Here is an 18401-nt window from a genome sequence, read left to right as displayed (position 1 = left end):
TTGGTGTGTGTGTGTGGTTTGACAAGTAACTAGCCACGGACCCACCCAAGTGCATGAGTCAATGTGGGTCAGCCCTGCCGCTGCTTTTTCTTCAGCAGAACTGACCAGTTAAAGACTTTTTGAACAGTGTGCTCTATTGTAATATCAAATTTGACTTTAAGTATGTTGTCCCCAAAAGAAAAGAAGCCAAGGAGCCACTAAGAAAAAAATCAGGCAGAAAGTACAGAGTGAATGATTTATAACACTGCCTTTGTCCAGCATTTGAACTCAAAGCATTACAACAGTTTTTAAAGCCCAAAAGATTGCAAGATGTTTTTCTAAGATGATTAGCAAGAAAAAAATAGTAACCTGTTAAAATGTATTTTCTGGCTACTCTTTAAAACGTTAATGCTCTTGTTAGTGTGGCCTTTGTTTTAAATGCTGCTGTAATTCTTGAGTTATTTTGAGGAAGCAGTGAAGAGACCGTACTTAATGGCAAAACCCAATGGGTTCAAATAACCCTTAGACATAGAGTTAGAAGGATCCCAAGGGTCACCTAGCCCAGTCTCTTGTAATGCAGGCAGGATTCACATTAAAGCATTCCTATGCTGGATATCCAGTCTTGTTTGAACACTTGCAGTGAAGGAGAGTCCACTGCATTCCAAGGACATGCATCATTGAAATACCATACCTCCAAAGTGACTCGAAGCAGCTTTATTTTGGCCTGTCTGTAACAGGCCTAAGTTATCAGAGTTTACATTTCAAATTAAAGCAAGAATCCATGTATGGGGATGAATGAAAAGCAATTACTAGCATTCACTGTTCCCTCAGTCTAGAGGTTGATGCAGTGGAAAGATTTAATATTACTTATGCTGGTTTAAAGAGAAAAGAATCACTATGACAAACTACATTTTGGAGGTTTACTCCTCTATGGTCTACATGAACCATATTCTCTTCTCTACCCACATCCTTTTTTTAAAAAATCAAAATGTCTTTGATCAACATGTGCTTGGCACCCTACAGTACACTGAAGTACCTGATACCATCCTTCACCATGCAACATCTAAAGCAAAGTATCCTTCCAAAACCACTTTCCCTACAAATTTTGTCACAAACATGTCAGTGTTAAGAGAACAGGGATGTTCCAACAAATATTAAGATATGCCATGGATGGCAAGCAGCACCCCTGCTAATGCTAATGTAACTACATGTACCATGTTCCAAAGCTGTATAGTCATCTCCAAGTGAATAAGTAAAGAAGTACCAATGGCTAATCTAATATAGAAAATTGGCGGGCCCCAGTTTTCTGAGCTTATGATCTCATCTAACTACTGTTGGGAGTTCTGGAATGATGTTCACAGGCTGATGCAAAACTCAGATTTACACAAGCACATCAGCAGAAATGGAGAAGTTATCATAAGCTTGAGTAATATAACCCATTCAACAATAAATTCTTTATCAAAATTTAGCCTCCAAAATGAAGTAGAGAAGACCTAAGTTAGAGCCAGCACATTGGCTTTGCAACTGCAGGAGCAAAAGGGGAAAAAATGCACAAATAACTTTTATGACACAGAAACATACAGTAAGAGATTCCTCAGCCAATGACATATTTAATGTTTTTTTTATAACTCGCAAAGTTACATTTTATATACTTTTAGGCTTCATCTGAGAAAAATGCTGATGTCATAGTAATTTCACTGAAGTTTGGTTTTGTACAGATTTTGAAGGCAGAGGATTTAAACTAGATTCAATGATATTATCCTTAAGCTCAAGGATGTTAATCTTCTCAACAGCTTTATGAAGATAGTGGAAAGCCAAGAACTTAAACACTGGTAACAGAATTCTCTGTTACTGTGTGTTTGCTTCAATAACATGCACTACAGTACATTTCTTATCCAAATGATAAAATGTCCATAATTTGAGAACACATTTTGTTAATAGGTATCACCTACAGAAATGATGATATGAAAATAAATCTCTTTTAATAAAAGTTATATTAAAATATTTTCATATTATTAAACAGAAACCCCAAGTTCACTCATAGCCAACTGAGGAAATCCAAAGCCTATCCTGCCACTTGCACACAATTCCACTTATTTTCTTCAAGATGATAATTTTTCTTCAGTTTCCACTCTGTTGCAAAACTGTTGCTTGAAGAATCTAAGGCAATTCACTGAAATAGCAGGCCACATATGCCAATATCACTGAGGCCGCCCTGCCACCCTGAGAGTCAGAGATGAGCCAGAATTAATACTACTTACAATGGAGACAGACTGTTTTAATGGGAAACAACTGCAACGTGGAGCGCCAGACTGCAACTGCTACGTCAACAGACCGACTAGTCAACAGTGTGGTTGCTCACATGAAGAAAGTCCTTACAGATTCCTCATCTGATCCCTGCAATAGGCACCTGCTGCTGCTTGCGGATCTTGTTGAAGAGTTCCATGTATTGTACCATCGTATCACCTGGGCTGTAGATGCTGTCGTGCTTATTGCCAAACACAGAAGGGATTCCAGGGGCATGATTTCCCATGAAGCTTTGCATGAACTCCATTAGCAGGTTCCAACAGTCATTGGCCACCACACATGGACAGTATTCCACCTGGCAACAGACAAAGAAGCTTGAAAACACAGATCTAACAATAGTTCTACAGGAAGCAATATTTACATCCTGTCTACTTTAACAGCATAGTATTTAGGAGCATCGAAGAGCTTATCCTTTTTAGAAGACAGGGTGGAAGGAGATATTGTACTTGCCAGTTGGACGAATCGAAAAGACAGCTGGGGGAAAATTGAGATGGTGAGCCTAGAAACACCCAGGTAGTTGAGAACATTCAAGTAGTTACTCTCACATTCTAGCTATATTTCAACTTTAGAGTAAAGCTTATCACTGGAATATTAGAGTATGTTCCAAAAGTAAGAGTAAATGATAAAAAATGACTTTTTTGCAGGACAGGGTTCAAAATACAGTATGTGTGAATGTGATAAAATACTCCTCCCTTTCTGACATACAGTGGGCCCTTGGTATCTACTGGGCTTTGATTCCAGGACCCCTTTGGATACCAAAATTTGCAGATGCTCAAGTACTGTTAAATACAATGGCATAGTAAAATGCTAACCCTTATATAAATTGGCAAAATTAAAGTTTGCTATTTGGAATTTATATATTTTAAAAATATTTTAAATCCATGGATGGTTGAATCTGTGGATAGGAAGGGCTGACTATATAGCAAATATTTCAAACTTTCATATATCAGCATAAGACTAAAATCAGCTGTAGGCACAAAATGCTTGATTAAATAAAACCTTATAATAATTATTTCTGGATGCTGATCAAGTCCAAGCTTTGACAAGTGTTGGTGGTGGGAAGGAGGGAAGGGATGGCTGCAAAGTTGAGGGTTTGCTAATAAGGATACCTCTGTTCACTGTTCACACTTGGCAGATGGAGGGACAGCTGTCAGCTGATTAGAGAGAACTATAGAATATGGGAATGGAGGTAGTGATGAAAGAAGCAGGCAACCCATGTCCCTTTAAAAACTGCATGAAAAAGCCCTCATTCCCTCTAGGGATAATGAGTGGGTAATTTTACTGTTAAAAGCTAAGGTAGGCCCACTTACTTTCCATCTGAAAAAAAGAAAAAAAAAGACCTCTTCTTGACTTAAAATGCCCCCTAAAATGGGTGAAACTGCATCCTCCACTGCGTGTAGGCTTTTCCAGTAAAAAGATTTTTAAAAATAAGGTTTGGCGGGAAGTGTGGCTCACTCAGGTCCAACATGTAGTGTGCGTGACCTCCAGATGTGGGGCTATTATCCATTCGTGTTCTACAATATGTAATGCTCACATTACTAACAAAATGAGTCAAAAAGTGAATATTAGCCAGGAATATGGATGTATCAGTCTTTTAGCTGTAGAGCCTTTGATTGAGATGCTACTTCAAAGCTCACAAAAGAAACTTTGCCCATATCATTTTGGGTGGTGTTGACATTCAGAACAGAAGGCTGTGGTAGGTTTGTGAATGCTGTGTTTCTGCTCAGAATGGGCTAACCACTCTATATTAAGCTTTCTGTAGGCACTGAATTAGGTCTCCTTAGAAGCCAAAACCATACCCAGAAATTAGCACAGTTTTTAGATAGCTGTTTGAGAATTACATTTTCTGAAGCACATTTTGATGAGTTATGATTCAGACCCAATTGTGTTCATTAGGAAATTTCATAAATGAACAAAATTAGGCCTTTGGGAGAATGTTTAAAAAGTTACTGGTTTGCCAATACAAAGTTCCATTAAAACATTGTAAAAAATTAGTTTTTTCAAAATGAAAACATTATGAAAAGCTCATTATTTTCATATACCATACAGAAGTATCCAAATATAATAGTGCAAAAGAGTATAGGAACAGTTTACATTGATATGTAAATTCTTTAAAACCATGGATTTTTTCATTACCAAGACCAATGCCAAAGACGAAGTGGTCCCAGGGGCTTTATTTAGTGGGCCAACCATGTTTTTGTGTTAGTGACCATTCCCACCTTACCTACTTCCCCAGTACTGTGGAATTACTCCACTTCTAGGTAAGTGTGGGAAACAAAGGTGGTGATCACAGGGCACCTGATAGAAGCATTATTATTTATTTTAAGGAGTGAAGACTGGCAGCAGTGGCTGCCTGACAGTGCCACTCACTAACACCAAGCCTGCCTATTACATGTCAGCCACAACAAGTATTAAGACTCTTCATTGCTTAAGCAGTTCTGTCACATCAGTGACTTCAAGCTGTTGACTGTCTCTATCCCATGAACAATGCTGGACAGAATTGCTCATTCACAGAGTTTTCACTTTCCTCATCCACAACACATATACTAAAAAAAATCTTCAGCTTCCTCTTAAAAACTTATAGCCTACAAAATATGGCTATAGTATTAATGTGCAGAAACTGCTGCTAAGAAAGGATCCGTTTTCTTTAAGCCTACCTGTGGGTTCTTTGCTTGTACTAAAGCCATAATTATCAACAGAGATAAAGACCTTGAGGGGGAAACCAGTCTTGTGTAGGGAGCAAATGAGTACAAGACAACAATTTCCAATTTTGAGATGAGATTTCTTCACTGGAGGGAGGGGGGATCTGAACAACAACATGGGAAATTATTCTGTTTGCCTTCTAAACCCTTGACCAACGTTTGTGCAAGAGCTGTGGATGCATGCTCATCTGTTAGCTCTGAGTAAGTTGGGCATCTGGGCTACTTAGCAAAGAACATTTTTCTATTTTAAGGCCTGTCAGAGGACAATATTTTTAAATTGTGAGAATTATTTCTAAATTTGTGCTATAATGCCATTGCTGACATCGTTAGTTTTAGAAGGATGCATAATAACTGGAAGCCTCTTTACTTTTTGGTAACACTGCAGCAACGTTTATTTGTAATATTTATACATAACTTAAAAAATTAATCAAAACACAAGTTATTCTTTTAACAACAAGCAACACTAGCAAGTTAATTTGTTACTTAGTAATTTTAAAATATACTTGTAAAAAGTACCATTTCAAGTATCTTAACACCTGGGCCATAATACATCACTGCACACCTTGGCAGTAACTTTTCTGTCACTGTCATATTTTAAAGGTATTCTTACCTCCACAGATATTCCACGAGCGCTGGGTCCCATAGTAACAGTGCCAACTTTTATCAAGAAATCACAGTACTGGTACCGGGTACCCCGGCTCTCTATCTTATTTGCTTTGGCATTTTGAAAGAAGCCTTTTAGTTTCACCATAAGGACGTCAAAGTTGGCATCTGCTATGAGGCAGGGGCCATTTTCAAAGAGAGCGAAACAGCTGAGGGGATATTCAGAATTGTGCATCACGTACATCAGCTTGGCAGTCTGCCCTGAAACAAGAGCAGCATTATTATCACTTCAAGAAGGATATTCCTTCCCTCTTATATGCTTTAAAATGAAACATCTGTTACATCTTTCTTTGTTGTTTTAGTTTCAAACCATTGAATCTCTTATGTTATTCATTAAAGATTGACGCTGCACTGACTGCATAAGTTCTGAATAAGCAAAACATAAATAATTTTACTTAACTAAAGGAACCACTGTTCTAAGATAAATTAACATTTTCCCATTTTAGAGTGTATCCTTCAAATAGCAACTATGACTTAACTAATGCACCACATGGAAGTAGACTGAACAATACTGTTGCACAAGATGGAGGAAAGTGGATGGTTATAAATTATGAAGTATGGATAGAAGTAAATTATTTTGGTTATGCACATAACATTCTATATTTTCTTGCAATATCCCTCTCCCAGAAAAGACAAGCAATGGGAATTTCTCTAAGGTATTGGTATTAGATCACTAACTCTGTGCAATTAAATACTAATTAAGTGGAGCAACAAGAATCATTGTTGTAACAGGTTTCAAGAAAATGTACTTCAAAGTTAGCCTACCAAGATAAGTGCACTCCTTATTTCTCATATCTAGGGACCTTTGGAGATCTGTGTATAGAAAGCAAAGGCAGGGTATAGAAGAGACTGAACTCCTACCCTCACTCCCACCTGGCTGGCTGGATTATGAAATTAGCATTTCGATTCTCCAGAAACACCAGATGCATATGCAGGTTATTCTGCTGGGTGAGTTCTCTCTTCTCACTCTCCTTCCCCTCCCCCACTTTTCAAAAACAGCTATTGCCTGACAAGCTTCCAAAATCCTATCAGTCAAGGTGAACATAATGAAGCTGTTAAAAAATGAGGAAGATGAGGGCTTTGCTCTGTCCCACTACCCTCTCAGGCATGTTTGGTGGGAAGAAGAGAAAGGGCCTTTTCAGTGGCTGCTCCCAAGCTCTGGAACTCTCTCCCTAGGGAGGCCAAGATGGCTCCATCACTGCTGTCCTTATGGTGGCAGGTAAAGCTGTTTTTATGCCATCAGTCTTTTGCATGACATGGATGCTGTTTTATAAACTTTAAATTTTAATAATGTAATGTTTTTAATTGTTTGAATTGTTTAATTGTTTTTAAACTTATATTTTGCATGTTTTATAGTGTTTTAACTTGGACTATTTTAGATTTGTTAGCTGCCTTGAGTCCCTGTACTGGAACGAAGGCAGGATATAAATAAACTTAATAATAATAATAATAATTTGCATGCCAGACTTTTATCTCATTCAACTGAAATTAATTCTATAGACCATAAAACCTCCCTATTAATTAATTAATTGCATTTATATCCTGCCTTTCTCCCAAAAATGAAACTCAAGGCAGCTAACAGTTATAGAAAGACCACCATATTTAAAAAAACAACAATTAAAAACCAAAAGATAAGCTATTTCATGTAATTTATGGAAGCGCATGGTAAAATAGGTAAGTCTTAAAGGTGCCACATGATTCTCCCCTTCCTTCCCTTCTTTTTTATATTACTACCATGGCTATCTCTTAGAATATTAAAAGAGAAATACATTAAAAAGACCCAATTAAAATAAATAAAAATAAAATCTAAAAACAAATTCCTGAAATACTGGATCTGATTTGATAACAAGCTTCATCTTCCACAGCCATTCGGTTCCCACAACCAATTACAGTAGTTGACAAAATTGCTTTTGGAGGGAGGTTATGCCCTTAATTTGATGGGAAAAGGGATGCTGGGACATTGATAAATCCTGTTTCCTTATGATCATGTCCAGGGACTCATAGAGGGTTGTGTGCAGAATGCAAAGGCAGGGAACAGTCAAAAGGAAGAGGAGTGGCTAAATCTGAGTAAGAAGCCATAAAAGCTTGACCATATACAGAGTGTGTGCAGGGATGTGCAGTTTTTAAAATTAAGTTGAATGTTTTGAAATATTTTGCCCCAAAATGTCCCCCCAACAGTTACTGAGGAGACTCTGCATCTCAGGACAAGGATGTCTGACACCATTCCAATACTCCATCCACAAACAACTAGTGGAGAGGAATGCATCTGTATTTGACTATGCTACAGGATCAAATATGGTGGTTATCTCAGCCTTAGTGATTAGCAAAATTACAGCCTTTATAGTTTGCAGTTCCTCTCCCTGCCCTGGTTCCTAAGCTACTTTGGATCTTATTTTTAATGAGACATGGACTCCAGACTCTTGACCTTAAAACATTCTGATGAGCCACTTTCCAACTTTGGTTGGCACTGCAGCCTTGGCTAATCTCTACATGAGATCAGCCCATGTCTTAAGCTCCCACTCTGCTTCTTCAAATGCTCTCCTTCTACACATCCATCAGATTCTCCTGCTCCATAGGCCACACATTTCCCTTTATAACTCTTCTGTCTACTGGCAACAACTTTCTCTTAATTTTCCTCTTGATTTGTAACCACTGAAACTTGTTTCTCTTGATCCATTATGCCCCTTCCCGCCCTGGCACTCTTTTCCTGTGTAATCTTCCTCTTTTCATGCTTCTTCTTTAATTTTACACACTGTAGCTTTCATATTCTCAAACAAAAATGAAAATGGTAAACATAATACAGCAGAGGAATAGCCTTTCCTAGGAAACCACTCCACTGTTTGGAGATAAAGGCAAGAATTTTGTGGGTGCATCACACTGCAGTAATTATGCCAGGGTGGTGGCAGGCAGGAAAAGGCAGTACAACAGTTGCAGTCAAGCAAGAAACATGTTGGAGAACGGGCGGCTTGCAACCACCAGATCTGTCTACCTTTCCATGCCACTGCTGCACAACTTTGGGAAAAGCGCAACTGCTAGAGTAGTGTGCCTATATAAGATTATGACCAAAGGTAGCTGGGGGAGGGGGGCAGCCAGAAAGAGAGCAGTATATGTCACTGAAGAAATGCCTATCTCCTATAAATTATGGCTTACATTCTGATTTATTTTATTTATTTTTTACAATAGGGCTTTCAGTAGAAAGAAGCCTACATTTTAGATGTGATTCTAGTGATGTCTACACAGACAAGAGTTGCAGCTTTATGTACATCCACTTTAGTTCAGTAAAGAGCAAAGGCATGACTGTGTAAAGTCAAGCTCACAACCCTATCTGAACAATGATCTGTACAACTTTTATATTTACACTCTGATTACCTCCTCCTTTTTGGGCTGCATCTCCCTCCTGTGAGTCCTTTGTCTCACTCAGAGATAGAGGCCCATAATTCATAATGCAGCAATATTGTTCCCTGATTCATCCCGGCTAAGATAAAGACATTTGGACAGTCCACATCTGCACAACCTTGATAAGCAACTATAGATATTTTCCCATGTAGATTGTCTATTAACCCAAGCACAGCTAATAAATCTTACAAATAATCAAGTAAAATAAATAGTATTTTATAAAAAAAAACAGTTTCCAGAACACCTGAGCATCAGCTATACTGGCTGGGGCTTCTGAGAGCTGAAGTCCAAAGCATTTGGAAGATCAAAGGCTGAGAACCACTGATGTAAAAATTCTCAGCTGCTGAAGCATGCAAACCAAGATACAAGAAAATGAGGGTGAACAACTGAGAAGCCAAAGAGAAGAGCTTTGATAGAAAGCATCTGATGTTGCTTGTATGGAATACAATTATAAAAGTTTTTTTCTCTATGTCTTGGCTTGGTCCGTGAACTTAGTTAGGAATGCTAACTTAAATTAGGTTGGTTAAACCTAGGGCAAGAATGTATATGATCTATCACCGAGTCAACCCCCCCAACTTCTGCAGACTTGTTTATCTAGAGAAGAGCTGGACAAAATATTGCCCTCCAAATATTGTTGGCCTGTAACTTCCAGCATTGCTCACCACTGAATATGCTAGGTAGGGCTGCAGGAATGGGAAGCAACTTCTTATCTAGAGTTTTTAAATTGATATTATAAGGAACCCTACCATTCTTAGGATGTTTAATAAGACATTCCTCAATGGGAAGATCGGTAATGGTGAACAAGCTTCTTTGGAAGAAAACTCGTCCAGGTCAGGACTGATTTTTCCCAACACTGTACTGCATTGCTGAGCACTGCCATATACATGTCCCCAACCTGGTGTCTTACAGACATTTCAGACTCCTTTATGAATAATTAGCTATCATTCTTGGGGTTGTTTTCAAAGATGGCAAATAGCTCAGTGTATTTAGCCACTATCTTAGAGAGCATAGCTTCCTTTGTCCATTTAACAGCCAGTCATTCCTATGAGGGGTTACCTCCAACTTTTGATATCCTTTGATCTGGTCTTAATTTCACATCCCATTTTGTAAACAGCACTATGATGACACAGGAAATTATGGCTTAATATGCCAGGCACAGGAACAAAACTTAAATGTTTCCTTATCTTATCTTAAAGAAACTGTCTTTCTCAGGTGCGATGAAGAAAGAAAATATGCATTAATTCAGTCAATGCAACAGTTTCTGGGTTGAGGATTCCAAGGAAGACATATGCCTTTATAACTGGTCTTTAAGTTTTATACACAGCGCTTTAAAGAAATATGCCTCCTGACTATCTCTGCAGAGAAGATTTCTCTTTCCAATACTTGTATATATACAACGTGATACTGTGTATTTACTAAAAAGGAAACATCAGAACTTTGGAAAGTTATTTTTGGATTGTAGCCCCCACAATACCTCATCAATATAGCCATACTGTCTGGGTGATTCTGGTGTCTCAGTTCAAAAATATAATTTTTCAACCCCTGGTGAACTCTCACTGTGTTCACTTCAGCTCCTCCCAGCTCTAGTGTTCTGCTCTTTTTATCCACATTTTCAACTTGTTCAGGAAAATTCAGGAGTGGAGAAATGATCCAGTAAGTATTTTTTAAATGCAGAAACAGATATGTATATTATGTCAACATATCCCCATAAAATTAAGAAACCAGAGATTCACAGATACGAGGTTAATAAAGTGCCCAAACTCACTGCTGACCTCTAGAGGTTAGAAGTCACTAAGGAGAAAATTGCAAAAAATATATACAGTACATGTCTGTGTACATGCAATCCAGAATGCCAAGCTCCCCCAGCCATTTACACTGAATATACTGAAAGGTGTGAATTCACTTCAGAACAGCAATCAACTTTCTAGTACAATGTTCTCACTGTGATTTCAACTATTTCTGTGAATTTCAATTCTTAGTAGTCTACAATCCCAGTAACAGAAAATAGTAAAGACCTGGAACAACTATTGAGGAAAGGAACAAAGTGAAAAAGCAAGTTTACAGCTGAACATTAAGAAAACAAAATTAATGACCACAGATTATTTACTCAACTTTAAAATGGAAAATGAAGATACTGAAGTAGTTATAAATATCTGCAGCTACCAATCAAAATGAACACTAATAAAAAAACAGAAGACTAGGACTTGGAAATACAGCTATGAAGGAACTAGATATGATCCTCCAGTGTAAAGATGCATCACTTAATATCAAAATTAGGATTGGACATGCCACAGTATTTCTAATTTCTATGTATGGCTGTGAAATCTGAACAGTGAAGAAAGCTGATAGGAAGAAAATCAACTCATTTGAATGTGCTCCTGGAGCAAAGTACTATGGAAACCATGGACTGCTAGAAGACAAATAAAGGGGTCCTGGTACAAATCAAGTCTGAACTCTCCTTAGAAGCCAAAATTATTAAACACGTTGGACACATGACTCATTAGAAAAGTCAATAATGCTTAGTAAAGTGGGAAGCAGTAAGAAAAGAGGAGCAGTTGATTACAGGACAATAGATTCAGGTCCAAAATGCACTGCAGAAATAATCCAGTTTGATATCGCTCTAACTGCCATGGCTCAATGCTAGGGAACAGTGGGAGATGTGATTTTGTGAGGCATTTAGCCTTCTCTGCCAGGGATAGCTGTGGTGCCACAATACACTACAGTTCCCATGGTTCCCTAGCATTGAGCCAGGGCAGTTACAGTGGCCTCAAACTGGACTATTTCTGCAGTATGTTTTGGGGGTCAGTCATAGAAGCCACAGTCCTGAGTTTGCATGACCTGAGCAGTAATGTTGAGGACAGGATGGGAGATCTCTCATTCATAGGGTTGCCATAAGACAACATGGTGGCAATTAATAACAATTACTGGAGGACACCACCTGATATGATTATTTGCTCCCACTCATTCATAGAATCTGAATTAATGACTAAGAGTTTAATACTGTATAGAACTTGACATATTCTTATACTAAATACATTATGAACCACATTTTAGTATGACATATTTTTATCTCTTATATGTTCACGCTTGTACAGACAACATGTCCGCACTCCATCTTCAGCGGTTGCCCAACCCTGTTTTAAACGAAGTACACGTAAGTATTGCCGCATGCCCCATCTGAGAAAAAGCTTTTGCTCCTAAGAGTACAAGTAGGAGGAATGAATCTTCTATGACTGCTTCTGCCTTCTGTATTTTTTACATGTATTTATATTACTATCATCTAAACTGTGTGTCTTGATTAAATGGGATAGCCTTTTAGTTGATAAGGTTTTTAATTCATTTGATCTAATGGATCAACTACATGTTCCAGCACTCTGGATGAGTGTTTCACTTCCTAAGATTTATACCATATTGAAGAGACGTATTAATGCAAAAAGGAAGTCCCCACTAACAAGTATACGGTTCCATGCACATTTACCTGGAAATAAGTACCATTAAACCTATTGGGTCTTACCTCTGAGTAAACAAGCATAGGATCAGACTTCTAAATAGATTCCCTATATGAAGTAATAAATCAGTTTTACATAATCAAGTATGCTATTTTTTGTAGTATTACTCACTTATGTGAAAGTACATTGTTACTGTGATACAATATAATATGGACCTTAATGGCCTATAATGTATTTTTAAGCTCACCTTTCCTTCAGCCAATTATTTCACATTTAGTAGATGAAAATGAAATTAATCCAGTCATACAACAAAGAATTCTTCCTCAAATGTTCACATCAGCATGATGCCAATTTTGTTGGCAATGAAGGGGCTGCAGGAAAATATAGCCACCCTTATGTTTGTAGATTTGTGTAACCTGACATCCTCCACACTAACCCTTATCTACCAGAGCAAATTCAAATTACATACTAGATACGATATCCTCAATAACGGATTTGATAAAATCCAATTTCCAGAGAATTTATACACGAAGCTATTTCCTTAAAGCATGTAAATGCAGAGTTTCTCTCACAAATCACCCATTATTACATTTGCTTGAAGGATCTGAATGCAACAGTTATGGCACAAAACTGAATGTTTACCTTGATTGCCCATTGTGGAGGCTGCAGTGTGGTATGTTTCACAGTCAACACAGAACGTTCCTTGCTTCTCTGCTCCAAGTAGTTCCAGTTTTCTTGTTAAGATTTCAACTGTTTGAGGGACATTCTTCCCCTCCGCTATGGGCATCTGAGACACACTGACAAAAGAGAAAGATGTTTGAAATCTACATGTTAAGAATCACAGCCACTTTCCTCTCAATATACTACTGAAGGAAACACAAGTTTGTACAGTGGGCCCTTAGTATTTGTTAGGGTTTGCTTCCAGGATCCCCTGTGGATACCAAAATCTGTGGATGTTCAAGTCCCATTATATATAATTGCATAGTAAAATGATGCCCCTTATATAAAATGGCAAAATCAAGGTTTGCTTTTGAAAATACTTTTTCCAAAATATTTTGAAAAAAACATTTTCAAGTTGTGGGTAGTTAAATCCAAGGATATAGAATCTGTGAATACTGTATTACATATTAGCAGAACACGATACATATATTACATATCAACATGCACAACACTTTATATAGTAACCTGGGGGGGGGGGCACAAAAAGACAAGTTTCTGTCCTAATAAGAAAGGTCTAATACACATGATGTATTGTCTTTGTGACAGAAATAGTTGAAATCACAGTGAGAACATTGTACTAGATTGTACATGATTGCTGTTCTGAAGTGAATTCACACCTTTCAGTATATTCAATGTAAATGGCTGGGGAAGCTTGGCATTCCAGATTGCATGTACAAAAACATGTGTTTAAAATACTGGTTCGTATGTAAAACTGAGCCATGATGTGGCACTATGTCACAAGCAGTCAAGAAACCTCAGCCTGACGTGCAATTATCCAATTATTCTTTATTAATTTGAGACAGCTATGGATTTGATATTTCATCCACATGGCAAACTGCAGGTTGTGCCTGCCTAGGAATGTACAGTTAGAAACCAGAGTTTGATCCTACCTTCCAATCCTGTTTGTAGGACAAGTACAATCTACAAGGGAAGACTATTGTAACCTCAAACAGGAGTGGTGACTGTTGCTACAGGCAGGAAGGAATCCCTAAATCCAAGGCTTCCCAAGGGCATTTACATCACTATAGCACTATTACTCAGCATCCTATGAAATCCTCAGATTATCAGTTTGATAAAACATTGGAGCTCTCTGGCTGAGAATTCTAAATCTCTCTCTCTCTGGTTTTACTTCGTGAACGAAGATTCAGGAGGGACTCATACCACGCTTTCTACAAGCGTGGTGATGACTAAAAAGGCCAATCCGAGATAAACAAGTCCGGTTGCAGAAAGCACAGCAGAATGTCTCCTTGGGTGATCTTTCCGGGTTGTGGTTCTTTCTGCCTTGTCATTTCTCTTTGAGACTCATTCGGCATGAGCTTTCAAAAAAGGCTGCAGCATTGTACATAGTGCGTCTCCATGCCTCCTGATGCAAGTCCGGGGCAGACGTTTGTTCGTGATCAGTTTGGCCAAGCCTGAGATGTTGTTTCAGGGAGTCGTTGTATCTCTGCTTTGGGGCACCCCTCTTACGCTGACCCGTGGTGAGTTCGCCATAGTTATTATTTTTGGGAGGTGATGGTCCTCCATCCTAGAAACGTGTCCTGCCCAGCGCAGCTGCGTCCTCAATAGCACGGCTTCAATGCTAGTGATCCCTGCTTGCTCAAGGACAGCAACATTCAGCACATAGTCAGTCCAGTGCTAGCACTTAGGGGAAAAATAGTAATATAAATAAAATGCTACATATATAATGAAATAGGAGCCATCAGCAGTGTTGACAAGCTCTCCAACTTTCGTGTATAAAAGATTGTCATCTTTCGGCCGTTGAGGGAAAGAACAGGCCGGCCCAGCGTCATCAGGGGCTGGCCTGAAGACTGAGTGCCCTCCCTCCATAACTGTCATCTTTCGGCTGTTGAGGGAGAGAGCAGGCCGGCCCAGCGTCATCAGGGGCTAGCCTGAAGATACAGTGTATCTTAATTGACAGATGTCCAAAGGATCTCCAAGAACCCCCTGTCTTCCACTGCTCTGCTCAGATCCTACAAATTCATACCCTCCCTCCCTGATTGAGTCTATCCATCTAGCATGCGGTTAAGAGATGATATAATAGCCCTGTTTAAGTATTTGAAGGGGTGTCATACTGAGGATGGAGCAAGTCTGTCTTCTGCTGCCCCAGGAAATAGGACCCAGAGCAATGGACTCAAACTAGAGGAAAAGAGATTCCAGTTCAACATTAGGAGGAACTTCCTGACAGTAAGAGCTGTTCAACAGTGAAACAAACTCCCTTGGAGAGTGGTGGAGTCTACTTCTTTGGAGGTTTTTAAACAGAGGGTGGATGACCATGTCAGGAGTGCTCTGATTGTGAGTTCCTGAATGGCAAGGGTTCAACTGGGCGGTTCTTGGGGTCTCTTCCTACTCTATGATTTGATGTGCTCTTTCTTTCTACATTCCCCCACCTTTCCCACCATTACTGTTTTTCCCAATGATTCATGCCTTTTCATAATGTGTCCAAAGTACAACAGCCTAAGCTTTTTCATCTTGGCTTTCAGGGGGATCTGTTCTAGGACCCATTTGTCTGTCCTTGAGTCTGTCCATGGGATCCCTCAGCATTCTTCTCCAGCGTCACATCTCAAATTTGATTTCCTTCCTATCTTCTTTCTTACCCATCCAGCTCTCACATTCGCTTATGGTAATAGGGAATACAATGGTTTGTATGATTCTAACTTTTGTGCTCAGTTGTACAGTATATATATATTTGTATTTTAAGGATCTTTTCTAGTTCTTTCAGAGCCATTCTCTCCATTCTTAATCCTCTTCTGATTTCCTGGCTGCAGTCCCTGTTCCCATCAGTGTTTGATCCCAGGTAAGAACTCTTTTACTCTTTCAATTTCCTCATTGTCCAGGCTGAATTTATGTAGACCCTCCTCAGTCATTGTTTTTGTTTTCTTTCCGTTCAGCATTAATCCTGCCTTAGCACTTTCTTCCTTAATCTTCCTTGGCATCTTTTTTTAAACTGTCCACTTCTCACATCCTTACTCCTTAATCCTACTCCTATTCCCCAGCCCTGGTCTGAATCCGCACTCAGCCATGTAAACCTACTGGGTGTCCTTGGCTGAGTCACACTCTCTCAGCCTCAGAAGATGGCAATGGCAGACCCCATCTGAAGAAATTTGCCAAGAAAACTCCTCATTGTTGCCATAAGCTGGAAATGACTTGAAGGCAAGCAAATAATAATAATAACAATAATAAATAGGAGTAGCCAGTAATACATATTAACAGTAATGGCAGAAGACATTTGCAGAATCAGAGTTCTAGAATGAAATCACAACAAATTTGCACTAAATGTGTGATGCAAGGCCAGACGGTTATTTTTATCCATTACAATATGTTACTTCTTAACCGTCAGAGCTGTTCAAAAGTGGAAGAGGCTCCCTGGGAGTGGAGTCTCCCTCCTTGGAGGTCTTCAAGCAGAGGCTGGATGGCCATCTGTCACTGGGGATGCTTTGACTGAGGGTTCCTGCATGGCAGAAGGGGGCTGGACTGGGTGGCCCTTGTGTCTCTCCCAACTCTATGATTCTGTGATGATTATTATTATATCCAAATGCATCTGAGGAATCAGACTTTAGGAAAGCCCCTGCTGCTGATTTCTTTCTTTCAGTTAAGTCTCAGTGGTGCTACAAGATCTCTCTGCAGGCTGGTTCCAGAGACTAACACGGCTATACCTTTGAATAATAATAACGATAATAATATATTTTACTGTATTTATAGCCTGCTCTTTAGAAGTCCTCTCAGACAACAACAACAACAACAACAAAACGTTCTCGAGACAAAACGTGTGGCTTAAATAAGCAGATACGGCCACATCAGGATGCCCTGCCCATTTAACCCCCACAGACACGCGTCGTGGCACCCTTTCACACGTTACAGTCCGAAACAAACTCCAACTCCCAGAATTCCATAGCCTTTAGGCAGAAAAAGAGTTAAAGCGGTGTCAAACCGGGTTATTTCTGCCGTGTGTTTTGGACAATGCGTTCTCAAGGCTATGGCAGCCTCGGGGGCGGTCGTACCAGGTGACACCCATGTTTCCTCGGAGAAGGGCCTTGATCCCCGGTGAGGAGACCGGACGAAGCCTCCACCTTCGCAGGCAGCCGGCCCCAGAGAGGGAAGCCTGAGGAGACCCTCCGAGAAGGACCCAAGAGCCGCCGCTGCAGAACCGGACTCTCGCAGAAGGCAACGGGGCGGAAGTGACGTCACCGCGCGAGAAGACGGAGGAGGAGGACCCATGTCTCCTTCTGCCACACAGCGCCCCCTGGAGCCCCGAGCCGGTACTGCAGGCTCCAAAAGGCACGCGCTGCAGGAACAGTTTTAAGAGCAAAGCTATGATGCAACTGAGCACTAAACATCTAAGGCAGTGCTCCTCAACCTTGGCTCCTCCAGGCACCCAGAATCCCTGATCATTTGGGCAAGCTAGGCTTTGTCTTCTGGGAGTTGAAGTCCAAAACATTATTAGAGCCAAAGGTTGAGAACCACTGAAGGGGCAGCCATGTGGGCCCTATAGCAAATGCAACAGCATCCAAACAAGGATGCTATTGCATTTGCACAATCACATGTTGCAAGCTTTTGAAGTCACACTGGCTTCTTCATCAGGCAAACAGGAGAAAGAAATTGAAGATGTTAGTCATAGGCCTACATTTTCTGTTTCTGGTCTTAGTTCAGATGGTAGGGAGGGCTATCTCCAGGCTGGCACTTGCCCCCCTCCCCTCCTTTTTGCCCATCCTGTGTGTCTCCTTCCTTGGTGAAGCCAAAAGCTCCTATGTAGATAGAGAACACCGAATTTCTCAAGAAGTCTTCACGTTTTGCATCAGGAAAACTTTAGGTGGTGAAGGGGTAAAGCATGCCAATCAGTCCCAATATTAGGGGGAAAATGACTTCTTCATGGCAGAATGGGGTTGGACTGGATGGCCTTTGTGGTCTCTTCCAACTCTTCCATTCTATGGGAATTATGATTTATGAGTAACATTAGTACCAAAAACATGACAAGGATTCTGTAGGGTGTGTTCAGCGACACCACAGGCTGTCCTAACGACATCTTCCACACCACCCTCTTATAATGCTGCTACTCCACTATTACTGCCCTGCCTCCTGTAGCATTCTGGGGTTTGTAGTTCAGTGAGGCCTTAGAGCTCTCTGGCTGAGAATCCTAAATGCCTCTCCTTAAACTACAAATCCCAGAATGCAACATGAGGCAGCCAGA

At 39.9% G+C, this 18401-nt stretch overlaps 1 protein-coding gene across 2 annotated transcripts; it reads right to left on the bottom strand.

Moving 5' to 3' along the window:
- Positions 1-960: 960 nt before the first annotated feature.
- Positions 961-17390, bottom strand: MED20 (mediator complex subunit 20). Of its 2 annotated transcripts, XM_042465491.1 has the most exons (4): positions 17215-17390; positions 13139-13293; positions 5599-5852; positions 961-2581 (listed from the first exon to the last, which is right to left on the bottom strand). In XM_042465491.1, the coding sequence occupies exons 1-4, from the start codon at positions 17226-17228 to the stop codon at positions 2366-2368; spliced, it is 639 nt and encodes a 212-aa protein (XP_042321425.1). In that variant the 5' UTR covers positions 17229-17390; the 3' UTR covers positions 961-2365. The 2 variants fall into 2 exon arrangements, with proteins under 2 accessions (XP_042321425.1, XP_042321424.1); XM_042465490.1 differs by lacking the exon at positions 17215-17390 and having other exon boundaries at positions 5599-5847; positions 13139-13277.
- Positions 17391-18401: the final 1011 nt, after the last annotated feature.

This window comes from Sceloporus undulatus, chromosome 4 (genome assembly GCF_019175285.1).
Source record: "Sceloporus undulatus isolate JIND9_A2432 ecotype Alabama chromosome 4, SceUnd_v1.1, whole genome shotgun sequence".
NCBI lineage: Eukaryota > Metazoa > Chordata > Lepidosauria > Squamata > Phrynosomatidae > Sceloporus > Sceloporus undulatus.
This window is presented reverse-complemented; position numbering and strand designations above follow the sequence as displayed.

What these genes read in the sequence shown, in the direction of transcription:
- MED20 (XM_042465491.1), bottom strand. An exon ending in CTCCACAATGGGCAATCAAG is followed by an intron (nt 5,853 to 13,138) that starts GTAAACATTCAG and finishes CTCTTGTTTCAG; the next exon opens with GGCAGACTGCCAAGCTGATG. An exon ending in CTCGTGGAATATCTGTGGAG is followed by an intron (nt 2,582 to 5,598) that starts GTAAGAATACCT and finishes GTCTGTTGCCAG; the next exon opens with GTGGAATACTGTCCATGTGT.